The 12,922-nt window shown below is 42.7% G+C and overlaps 1 protein-coding gene across 1 annotated transcript in view; it reads left to right on the plus strand.

Annotated features, from left to right (window-relative positions):
* prkci (protein kinase C iota) overlaps nt 1-12,922 on the plus strand; it is a 70,716-nt gene that overhangs the window by 23,776 nt on the left and 34,018 nt on the right. The window contains exons 3-8 of the mRNA XM_033031788.1: nt 4,082-4,171; nt 6,120-6,170; nt 7,514-7,599; nt 9,052-9,183; nt 10,530-10,574; nt 10,662-10,710. Of these exons, the coding sequence (XP_032887679.1) occupies nt 4,082-4,171; nt 6,120-6,170; nt 7,514-7,599; nt 9,052-9,183; nt 10,530-10,574; nt 10,662-10,710 (453 nt within the window). The remainder of the gene's footprint in view (nt 1-4,081; nt 4,172-6,119; nt 6,171-7,513; nt 7,600-9,051; nt 9,184-10,529; nt 10,575-10,661; nt 10,711-12,922) is intronic.

Genomic DNA, 12,922 nt, shown 5'->3' on the forward strand with positions numbered 1-12,922 from the left:
TACTGCATCCGCTGCTCTAGATGTCAGCTGATTTACATCGGGGAGACTAAGCGTAGGTTGGGCGATCGTTTCGCCGAACACCTCCGCTCAGTCTGCAATAACCTACCTGAACTCCCGGTGGCTCAGCACTTCAACTCCCCCTCCCATTCCCAATCCGACCTCTCTGTCCTGGGTCTCCTCCATTGCCAGAGTGAGCAACAGCGGAAATTGGAGGAACAGCACCTCATATTCCGTCTGGGGACCTTGCGTCCGTATGGCATTAACATTGAATTCTCCCAATTTTGCTAGCCCTTGCTGTCTCCTCCCCTTCCTCAACCCTCTAGCTGTCTCCTCCCACCCTCCCATCCGCCCGCCCTCGGGCTCCTCCTCCTCCTCCCCTTTTCCTTCCTTCTCCCCCCACCCCCCATCAGTCTGAAGAAGGGTTTCGGCCCGAAACGTCGCCTATTTCCTTCGCTCCATAGATGCTGCTGCACCCGCTGAGTTTCCCCAGCAATTTTGTGTACCTTCTTCTTCATACTCTCTGTCTGGAACTGGACCTGGAATCCAGGTGAGTTGATGGCCAGGGGACAGGCGAGGATCGGCGCAGTCGATGATTGCGGGCAGCCAGAGTGCAGGTAAGGTGTGATGGTAGCGGTGGCGGTAGATCAGTCCGTTATAACCAAAATCCGTTATAACGGGTTTACTGTAGTACCATTGGAAATTTGGCCATCTTGGGGGTGGAAATTTGAACATTCATTTAACTGCACTTTATTGTGTATGTGATGAATAAATTGATTGATTGGTTGATTGATTGATTTGAAAGGCAAGTCTCTTGCTTTATTTCTACCTGGGTTATATCATCAAATCTTTGGAATGAAGGATAATTTGCAGGCTTGTGATTTGGGTGCTACTTCTGGGCCAAGCCTGAAACCTATTTAGATTGTGGAATTTCAGATGCTGCTGATGTTGGAGGGAGCAAGACTGCAGTTCTCTCGCCGTGATGGTTCTGGAATTTATTTGAGAAATGTAAATACATGTTGCTGAAGCAATGTTCACAGGACCAACATTTGATAAGGCTACCATTTATTGCTCATCTCAAATTACTCTTGGACTTTATCTTAGATGGGGCATCATGGTTGGCATGGACAAGTTCTGCTGAAAGGCCTGTTTCCATGCTATAAGAACAGAACACTACACCAGGAAGATGGTTATATCTGCTTTGTCACTGAAGTGAGTGCTTCACTCAGACAGCTAAAAATCAGTTCTACCCCAAACTCTTGGTCCCATTCAGTCATTATTTGAACACTGAGCAGAGAATTTGACTAATTGTGGAGTGAATTAATATGTTTTAATGCGATTTAGTGCTGGTGCAAGAATGCTTTGTCCAGCATTGTTCTGCCTCCCAGCTTTCTTTCTCACCACTACAATCTGTCTGAAGAAGGGTCCCAACCTCACCTAGCCATGTTCTCCACAGATGTTGCCTGGCTCGCTGAGTTACTCCATTACTTTGCCTTTTTTTCTATAAACCAGCATCTACAGTTCTTTGTCTCTCAAACAAATAACTGCTTTTACTCCTCAGCAGTAGGACAAAAACCAGTTGTTTGCAAATTTATCATTGAGTATACTGCTGCAAACAAATTGGGTTGGCTGTTTAATTTCCATACATTTAATTTGGTTATCAGATTAGCTGCCAGAATGATTGGCAGCTGCTTAACAGCAGAACAACAATTTAACAGCAGAATACATGGGATCAAAATCTTCTGTAACCCATTAACAAAGGTCCCCTACAATTAAATCGATTTTCTCTTTTTGTGCATGTCTACAATGTTTTGCTTTGCAAATTGCTGTCATACAACATAGAAATAGTGTAGCCTCCTCAAATGACCTCCTTGGATGTAGGAGAACAGTTGCCTCCTTCATGATTCAAATTGGAGGTCGGTGGAATGGATAGTGCAAGTTTTGAACAACGTGGTACAGTTTTGAATGATGAAGTCAGTGCTAAATCGGGTATAGAAACATAGAAAATAGGTGCAGGGGTAGGCCATTCGGCCCTTCGAGCCTGCACCGCCATTCAATATGATCATGGCTGATAATAAGTATAGATAGTAATAAAGGAAATAATGATTGGATTATTATCTAAAAGTGTTTAAAATTAAAGCAAAAATGATAGTTTACAATTCTTAAGGTTTACTATTTACTGAAAGTTTTCAATGCCTCGGGTTGCCCGATATAACTTCCCACTTGATTGTTAATAGGGTAATGTGTGCTCTCAATAAATATAAAAAAACAGATTGTTTCCATGAAGCGAACTTTTTCCAACAGCACCTCTGATTTTAGCATTTAAGCACTCATCTGTCCTTTTTGAAGTTTTTGTAGCATTTGCTTTTAAGTAACCACTAACAATTAAAATGTCAGTTATTTTCAACAACGACTCATTCTATCCACGGAAGGACACGTGCTGGAGTAACACAGTGGGTCAGGCATCATCCCTGCAGAACATGTATACATGATGTTTGTTCTATTCATGATTGAAGATATGGACCTCCTGGTTAAAACTATTAAATACAAAAATCTAAATTGTTCATTAAATCACTCTGTAACTTGTGGCAAATTTACTGCATTTCTAACATTATAATCTGATCAAGTCAAGTCAAGTCACTTTTATTTATATAACACATTTAAAAAACAACTCTCGTTGGCAAAAGTGCTTTACATTGGTGGAGGTCCTAACGTTATACAACATTGGTTCATAGAAGATGAAGTTCATTGATGAACTTGTATAAACTGTCTACAGCAAAAATCAGTTGTAAAACTGGTATCGACAAAAACACTGGGGGTACTTGGAAGTGGCGGCGCTGTTAACAGCTGCGACTCACCTGCAGTCCGTCTGTTTTTACTTTTTGTTGTTGTTTTTTTTTGTCTTGTTTTGGTTAAGTTTTAGTTTGTTGGGTTGTGTTAGAGGGGGGGGGTGAAACATGTTCTCTGTCTCTTCCTTCAGGGGAATGCGACTTTTTCGTGTCGTATCCCCCTTCTCTGCCTCCGTCTGCGCTGAGGCCTAGTGGCAGAGCTGGTGGCCTTCAATCTGCGACTGACCCCGAGGCTCCGGAGGCAGAACCAGCCAGGACTTACCAACGAGAGGCTGGCCATCTTCGGGGCTAAGGCAGCGGTGGTCCGACTTGCTGGTGCGGCGTTCTGGCTTTCGGCGGCGGCCTGGAGCTGATGCAGCGGAGCTCGGAGCTGAGACTGCAGGGCCCGGAGCTGGGGCGGCGGCACGGAGCGGAGACTGCGGGAACCGGAGCTGGGGCAGCGGCCTGGAGCTGGGGCAGCGGCTCGGAGCGGAGACTGCGGGACCCGGAGCTGGGGCGGCGGCCCGGAGCGGAGACTGCGGGAGCTGGGGCAGCGGCTCGGAGCGGAGACTGCGGGACCCGGAGCTGAGACTGCGGGAGCTGGGGCAGCGGCTCGGAGCGGAGACTGCGGGACACGGAGCTGGGGCGGCGGCCTGGAGCGGGGGCGGCGGCCCGGAGCTGATGCTGTGGCGGGCCGTCTCTGAGCGGAGACGGCGTTCCGGCTTTCGGCAGCGGCGACATCACCACGGAGGTCCGCTGGACTGGAGGGCGGCATCTTCGGCCTGGATCGATCGCCTCAGCGCAGAGGGAGAACAAGGAGGGAAGAGACGGAGACTAAGACTTTGCCTCCATCACAGTGAGGATGTGCTTGGTGAACTGTGGTGGATGTTTAATTTGTGTTTATTGTATGTTTTGTTTTTATTGGTTCTGTGTATGACTGCAGGCAACATAATTTTGTTCAGACCGAAAGGTCTGAATGACAATAAAGGAATCTAATCTAATCTACTTGGAATACTGGAAACCACTTTCAAGTTGTTCACCTAAACCTGGCCATAACCACCCTGCACCATCCAGGTACACAATCAGCTCTGCAAAAAAGGTCCTGACCGAAGCATCGCCTATCCATGTTCTCCACAGATGCTGCCTAAGCTGCTGATCAGGTCTTCGTCAGAAATGTTAACCTTGAGTATCCTGTGCTACAGTGTTAAAATATTTCAAATGCATAAATTGCACTATTGCTGTTGTTTATTGAACAGGCGATCCTTGCACTGTCTCATCCCAGCTAGAACTGGAGGAAGCCTTTCGCCTCTACGAGCTGAATAAAGACTCTGAACTGATCATTCATGGTGAGCTAAAAATCTTTTACAATCTTGAATCTTTTGGGAATTAACTTGTATGATTTTATTTTTGTGATTAACAGTACAAAGTCAGTCTGTCATTGTAAGATTTTGAATTTTGGTCACATTTGTTGGGAAGGATCAACCTTGCATGAGCCCTGAAATTTATTTTCATTGGAGAAACTGGATGTGCAGTTGTATTTATGGTTTTATTCAGGAAGGAGCAATACTTGTCAAGCAAAACACAATCCACTGATCATCTAAGACACACATATTCTGTTTCTCTTAATTGCTAACTCCCTGTACACTAAATATGATTCAAGCTGTTCGCACATATAATCTGGTCAGGTGCCACGGTAACCAAAAAAATCCTGAATTTATTCTCTTTTTAAAATCCAGGATTACAGCATTGCACAAAGTGGAAGAAAATGTAATAACCAATTAATTTGATTTTATTACTCTGCCTCCCATTCAAGTAGATTGAAGAAGGAAAGCTTCTTACCAGGTGTAATGCTCTCCAAATGACAATGCAGTATTTACTTTATGACGCTGTTTGTTTAAGGTGTTCTGTTATTAATGGGCGAGTATCCTACTCTTGTTCCACTTTTATTGACTGACATTTTACTGCCATATTTTTATGGTTTGAGCTTGACCTATCTTGTAGAGATGGTCGGATCCTGTGCTGTACTTTTCTATGTTCTATTTTCTAGGACGTAATATTATTTAGTAAAACAACAACCCCACCTTGCTGGCTGTTCAGGATAGGCTTGATTATTTTACTTTTCCATTGTGTCCAAAATATCAGTCACAGGCACTGAGATCAAATATTCAGATTAATGAATATTAATTTTCAGAGGCAAAAAATTCTCCTTTCCTGCTGTGCAAGTAATTTGAATTAAAAGTGTAACAGGTATTTAAGATATTTGGACATATATGAAATAGATTGGTTTAGAGGGATATGGGCCAAACATGGGCAGGTGGGGCTAGCATAGATGGGGCAGCATGGGATGTTGGGCCAAAGGGTGTCTTTCCGTACCGTATGATCCAATGACAATTCCACAATGAGTGCCATCCATTGTGATTATTTAGACATGGGTAAGCAGATGCTTGCTGTTGTCTTTGTTACTGGAGATAATTTTGAGCTTATAATTAGGCTTTATATAGGAACAGCTTGTGGAGGGCAGGTTTTGCAATCCCTAGGACCAGATAGGTTTCCATTCATTCATCTTCTGCGTGCAGGGAGGTAAATGGGGAAAGAATCGGAAGGGAGTAAGTGAATGTTGCAGGTACAGGGAAATACGAAAGGAGGATGGAATTGATTGCTAGTCGAAGAAGGAACTACATATGCTAGTTTATGCCGAAGATAGGTACAAAGTGCTGGAATAACTCAGCGGTACAAAGTGCTGGAATAACTCAGCGGGTCAGGCAGCATCTCTGGAGAAAGGTGATGGTGATGTTTCCGGTCGGAACCCTTATTCAGACTGAAAGGAGGGGGTGGGGAGTTCTGGCCTTTTTCTACCTCGATTTTCTCTCTTCCCTCCTCCCATCCCTACGTTTAATTTGAAAAAGGTTTCAGACCCGACACGTCAATCATTCTTTTTCGAGAGAGAAGCTGCTGACCCGCTGAGTTACCCCAGCACTTTGTATCTATCTTTGTAATTGATTGCATTATTTTGTTGTGTGTTCATGTTTTCTGCTGCACCTGTTTTGCACTTAAATCGTGTCAAAATTTAATTGCAGGTTTCTCCAAGATCAGAAAGAAAGATCAAGTGAACTTTGTTAATGAGTTGAAGGCGTAGAAGGTTTAGCTCCTGGCTGAAGAGATGACAAAGATGTCATCTATTACATAATGCATTTGTCCCATTGACCACTGAGTGTAGAGGGTATACTAGATTGTATTGTTGAAAGTCAAATAAGAAATGTCTACTTAATCCTAACCTTATTTTCCCTTCCGCAGTGTTCCCCTGTATCCCAGAACGGCCAGGCATGCCTTGTCCTGGGGAAGATAGTAAGTGTTTCATTTTCCTTGTTGAATCAATTTTTAATTTCATTGCTGAACTAAAAAGAGAAAATGCTGGACATACTCAGCAGGTCAGGCTGCATCTGTGGGAAGAGAAACACAGCTTACATTTCAGTTGGCTGTATTACTCTTCCCACAGATATAGCTGACCTGAATATTTCCAGCATTTTCTGTTAATTTCTAGTATCTGCAGTTTTTTTTCCTTTGTGGACACATTAGTGAATTAAATTACTGCAAAGAAGCTAATCGTCCTATCAGAGGGCAGTCAGATTGACAGTATGAAGCTCACATCTAAGCTCATAGCCTTGTACTCCAATTTGGCAGAATTAATAATAAATTTGCAATCTTTCAATTTGTGAACATTAACAAAATAAATTAGTGATCGGTCGTTATTTGGAGAATGTTAGTTTTAGGTGTTTTATAATACACATATCTCACCAACAATACAAGTGAAAGGACATTTTCACACATCAGTACTGACATTTAATTTTAACAGTTCAAATGTTTAAATTACGCTTACAATTTTCCAATTTGAGATCATGAATTCATGTAGAATATAGATGAATGGTGGCTTTCTCAATGTATTTACAATGCTATGTTACATTATAAATTAAATTATACCCTGAGAACCTGCTGTAACCTATTCTTAATGTTCGTTGGTTTGTGGGATAGACTGGAATTTAGTGCAGGGGATCCAAGCTCAGTTGATTACATTTTTATTTTGTGTCCATGAAGCCTTTGAATAATTGCCAAAATTATTCAATCCATCTGGCATGAATCTTATTTATTGTAACACAACATCTTAAATGATTTGCAAAACTATGCTGACCATATTCTTCAAAGTATTTGATGTCTCGTCAGCAGTTAGAAATAAAGTCCCGAGAGGGTACAGAAATGAAAAGGTCCAGAGAGAAAGGTCTGAAGGGCCCTGACCCAAAATGTCACCTATCCTCGTTCTTGACAGATGCTGCCTGACCCGCTGAGTTACTCCAGCATTTTGTGTATTTATTCTGACCATATTGTTGGCTGTTGTTTAAACTACTGTGTAAGGAGCCATTTTGAAGCTCTACTTGTTACAATGTCCTGCAGAGTTTATCTTTTCTATGCCATATTATTTTTCTCTTCTGAAAAGTTGAGGTACTATCGTGTTTCCCACATGTTCTGGAGTATGTTTGAGGGGAAAAAATACTTTCAATGACGCCGAAAGCAGAAAAGCCTAGTCTAATCCTAACTTATCGTTGACATTTTAAAATAATAATTTCACTTTCCTAAAAGCTTAATTTGCTCTACAGCTCAAAATTTGTTTTAATTTTGTGTCATTTTGTTTTCAGAATCTATATACAGGCGAGGGGCTCGGCGCTGGAGAAAACTGTATTGTGTAAATGGACATACTTTCCAAGCCAAAAGATTCAACAGAGTGAGAACTACTGTTATCTATTTTTAAATGTTTTCAACAAGGTCAGTGTTAGGGAATGTAACAGTGTTTTTTTCCCTGCATAGATTCCCATTTCATCTTCATGATTAAAGGTATAACCTGGATTTAAACTGCTCTGGAATTCTTAAAGGTTTAACTGAGGCAGATTTATAAGCAGTTAATGTCGAGGCCAATCACCCTCTTGAAGTCCGAATGAAAACAGAACGTACATTAAAGCTAAGATTACCAGATCTAATGGATGGGGCAGTTTAAGCAGATTATTTGAGACACTGTTACTCGACACGCAAAAGGTCCCCGCTGATCTGTCATTTAGCCTGCCCTTTGCCAAAGCCCAATTTACTACCATTTTTTAGTTGATTCTAAACCTGGCCAGTTCCTGGTTTGTTACAGGATTGTACTTCAACAGTTATAACAATATTTCATAGATTTGAGCCATGCACTTGGGGATAAATGTTAATGCGTGTTTGATTACATATGGCCACTGCAGTGCAAAGAATCAAAGCAAAGCATTAAATTCAAGATGAAAATCAAAAATACAGTTGCTAGAAATCTGAATTAAAGAAATTAAGAAAACATTCAATAGGCCAGGCAGAATCTGTGGACAGGACCAGCATTTCATTGAATAACGCAGATTGAAAAATATGGAGGCAGTTTTAATTTTAGAGATGCGGCGTGAAAAACAGGCCTTTCGGCCCACTGAGCTTGCGCCAGCCAATGATCATCCATATCCTATTCTTACACATGAGGGGCAATTTACAGAAGCCAATTAACCTACAAACTGGCACCTCTTTGGAGTGTGGGAGGAAAACCCACGCGGTCACAGGGAGAACCTACAAACTCCACACAGGTAGCATCGCAATCAGAATTGAACCCGGGACTCTGGCGCTGTAATGCTGCAACTCTACTGCTGTGTCACGGTGCCGCCCTGTACGGCTACGCCACCGTGTCGCCCTAAAATAGCACATCCACTATAAACAAGGAAGTAGAACTAGATTAGAGGAAGGTGAGTTGTGCTGGAAAATTTAATGTTTTGTAAACAAAATTCACTTATTTCAACTCCCAAATAGCAATTTTATTTTCAAGCAGATTCAAAATTAGGTTTACGTTTATTGTTGTTATGTGAACAGAGTTACAGTGAAAACCTTTGCTTTTCGTGCTATCAGATCAGATAATACAATACATAATTACAATCAGGTCAAACTCAATTACAGCTGATGCGATGGGGACGATACAGAGTGTAGAATATAGTTCTCAGCATTATAGCGCTCCACTTCCATAAAAAACAGTACAGGACAATACAGAGGGGGAAGAAGCTGTTCCTGAGTTTGGCGGTGTGCTGAAATGTTTTTAAAATTGCGATTACTACAACCAATATGGCATTTCAGTGCTAAGCCCAAACTTTAACTAAATGTTGATTCGCATTCTCTCCTTTAGCGAGCACATTGTGCGTTTTGTACCGATCGGATCTGGGGCCTTGGTCGCCAGGGGTATAAATGCATCAACTGTAAGCTTCTGGTCCATAAGAAATGTCACAAACTGGTCACAATTGAATGCGGACGTCATGCAGTAAGTCTTTTTATTCTTTTAAATATCTTTTGAATTTCCAACTCGAGTCCTCTTTGTATATAGAGGGTGAAGTGGTTCAAATTAAAATAGTCGCTCACTCTTAGAATTTTAATTGAAAGAAATTGGGCAGTCTTCTTTAGGCGATGTATTAATTCCTTCATTGGCTGTAGTGTTGTTTTTTTTAAGACCATTTCTGCAGGAGCAGAGTTTGGCCAATCAGCCTATAGAGTCGACTACTCTATTCAATCATGGCTGATCTATTTTTCCATCTCAGCCCCATTCTCCTGCATTCTCCCTATAACCTTTGACACCCTTCCTAATCAAGAACCTTTCAGTCAGATGGGCTTTGTGACAAGTGGTCATTTTTTGGTAGCTATTTCTGTTATGTGGCAATTGTTCTAGATTTCTATAGTTAACTGGATTTAATTTTCCAGTTGGTCACTGTGGGATTTTGATTTGTCTCCTGATATATTAGCCCCAGTTTCCGCATGGCTTGTTCAACTACAATATCTCTATTTCCAAAGTAGTAATTGAGGATCTTGATTTGGCTGTTGAGGAACGACCCCTATTTTACCGATGTTGAGATAGGGCAGGAACGAGTTTGCCTTGATGCCGCCTTTCCCATCACCTCAGTGATTATGCATAACCCACAGCTTGCATGCAAATGGTACATCTCTGCAAGATTTTGCTGTCCTGTGCCATACTACCTCACAGATGTAATTACTTACAAGAAAGGAAGACAAATAATGGAAGAAAAGCAAGTGCAGAAATCTTGCCAGAATTCTTTAGGCCTATTGGGTGATGTAACGTTGCTTTAGTTTCCAGGAAATGCCAATTGCTTGTGTTTTCTTAAAATTATAATGTAGGTGTAATTTATATTATAACGTTAAGATGGGTATTGACTTGATATTGGGGCATGACTTTAGCTTCAGCTTTCCTGACACGCATCCATAAATTGGTAGATTACATCCAATTGGTACTGAATTTTCCAAAATTTTTGCCAGGATTAATAAGTATAAAATTTGCACTGAAATCTTTAACACAAGCAGCCTTTGGAGCTGTCACCTTCACACAATTAAAATTGTGATGCTGATGTGAAATTTCTTCCACCTCTAAGTTTAAACCCTGGTGGTTTTCAGTTCCAGAATACGTTGTAAATATCGTACAGCATATATCACATTCAAGTAATCTTTCTAAAATAGCTGTAGTATGAGAAGCATTATTAATTTGATAATATTTTTAACATTCAAAATCATCAACATTTACTGACAATAATGGCATCTCAAACATTAAGTTTAAAAAGGCAATGTGAATGCAATGTGCATCAACTCTGCTTTGTTTTGCAGCTCCTCTCACATCCTCACCATTATCCCTGGGGAAGCGGTGATCAGGTAAGCATGCATCTTTCAGATAAGCTTTACTGCCGGCTATTTGAATTTATATAATGCATGACGATTATCTTAATGTCTCTGTTTTAGGATCATATGATGATTCCAAGTGCAGAGAATGCAGAAAACATTGCACCAGGTAAGGAGGATTTATAATTTTTAACTGAATATTTTAAGCCTTCCTGCGGGTACTCGGGGCTGCTGGTGATGTGGCGAAAGTTCCAGGATGCAGCGAAGGCGCCGAACTCCGCACTGGAGAACTGGCCGCCGTTGTCAGACTGCAAAGTAACTGGAGAGCCAAAGGTCGCAAAGTGGCGGCGCAGCTTCCCGATGACAGCAGCAGATGTGAGGGAGGGCAGCTGATCCACCTCGAACCAGCTGGAGTAGGAGTCCACAAGGACCAGGAAATGTTTGCCACGCCACTCAAAAATGTCAGTGGCGACCGACATCCACGGCAGGTTGGGGGCAGGCTGCTGCAGGAGCGGCAGGCGTTGTTGATGGGGAGCGAGGCAGTTGCAGGTCGAGCAGGCAGAGACCCTGTCCCGGATGTCTTGCGCCATGCCGGGCCAATAAAACTGACTTTGGTCCTGGGACAGAGTGGCTTCGGCCCCGGGATGGCCGCTGTGGGCAGACTGGAAGTAGTGGTCCCGCAGCGCAGCAGGCACCACGACCTTGTGGCCCTTCACCACCACGCCGTCGTGCAGTACAAGTTCATCCCGAACGAGGAAGTATGGCGCAGCACCATCAGGCCGAGATGAGCGACGTTCGGGCCAGCCACGGCGGATGACATCCGCAAGCTGCTGCAGGGCAGGATCCTTGGCAGTGTGATGGATCAGGGACTGCATCTGCTGGGAAGGCACAATGTTAACGTTTAATACCATCAGGTCAGACGACTCGTACGGGTGTTGGGCAGTGGACGTCAGCGGTGCGGGGGACAGCGTGTCGGCCAAAAACATGTCTTTGCCCTTGCGGTACACAATTCGAAAGGTGAAGCGCTGGAGCTGCAGCATCATATGCTGCAGGCGGGATGAGGCAACGTGTATCGGCTTATTCAGGATCGTGACCAGCGGCTGGTGGTCGGTCTCAATAGTGAAGGTGTTGCCCAGGATGTAGTCCTTGAACTTCGAGCAGGCAAACACCACGGCAAGGAGCTCCTTCTCGATCTGAGCGTAACGCTGCTCAGCAGGGCTCATGGTGCGGGAAGCGTAGGAGACAGGCAGCTGCAGCCTGTCGTAGAGCTGCAGGCAGGCGGCAAATGGAGGCGTGGGTTCGCATCCCACTTCTGACACCATGTAATGACTTCCAAAGACGTGATGTCTTCACTACATGTTTTATTATAGATACTGGTATAAAACACACACTGCCCTAGCTGTCCGTGGTCTGTCACTGGAGCTAGAGAGCGAGAGAGACGTGGGGAGGCTGCAGTTATACTGAAGATAATGGGGAGTGGTTAGTAGTGGTGAGGTCACTATGTTAAAGGAGCATGCACTGATCTACATTTCCAACATAAGTTTCTGGGCCCTTCAGTAGGCAAAACCAAGTGCAGAAAAGTTGCCAGAATCCTTCAGACCTATTGGAAAATGTAGATGACGATAGATTCAAGGAAATGCTAATTCCATGTGTTGTCCTAAAATTAGTATATAGGCAGAATCTACATTACAAGTGCAGAAAAGTTGCCAGAATCCTTCAGACCTATTGGAAAATGTAGATGACGATAGATTCAAGGAAATGCTAATTCCATGTGTTGTCCTAAAATTAGTATATAGGCAGAATCTACATTACAACCTAAAGAATTATATAGATCTCATATTGCTTTAATATTGCATGTATCCAAACAGATCAGATATACTAAACAATCAAGTCAAACACAAATACAATAGTTAAAGCATTAGGGAATTCAATTAATTAAATAATCTGCTGCTTTTAATTTATTAAAAATATGGGTAAAATGAATCTAGCTTTTCACCAACTTGTCCCTCTACTTTTTTTTTGTTGAAGACTCACATATAAGCGCAGGTGGCAGCTGTCTTCTAATTGATCGCTGCGATCAGGGGCAGCGAGTGCCAGAAGTCTGCACGGTGCAGGGGGTGCCTCAAGTGAGATTTCTCTTCTTGCCTGACTTTCTCACTTTGCCACCTGCGCTGTTGGCAGAAGGAATCAAAAAGCCTGGCTGCATCTCCCTTCTGACTCGCTCCACTCCTATACAGAGCACAACATTAGCTGAGGCTTCAAGCAGCATTCATTAAATAAAAAATACAAGTTTTTGCAAAGCACCTTTTAAATCCTTCCAGGATGTCTCAAGTATTTTAAAGTGTAAACTTTTGAAGGGACATTGAAGAGGTTTATAGATA

This window comes from Amblyraja radiata, chromosome 13 (genome assembly GCF_010909765.2).
Source record: "Amblyraja radiata isolate CabotCenter1 chromosome 13, sAmbRad1.1.pri, whole genome shotgun sequence".
Lineage (NCBI taxonomy): Eukaryota > Metazoa > Chordata > Chondrichthyes > Rajiformes > Rajidae > Amblyraja > Amblyraja radiata.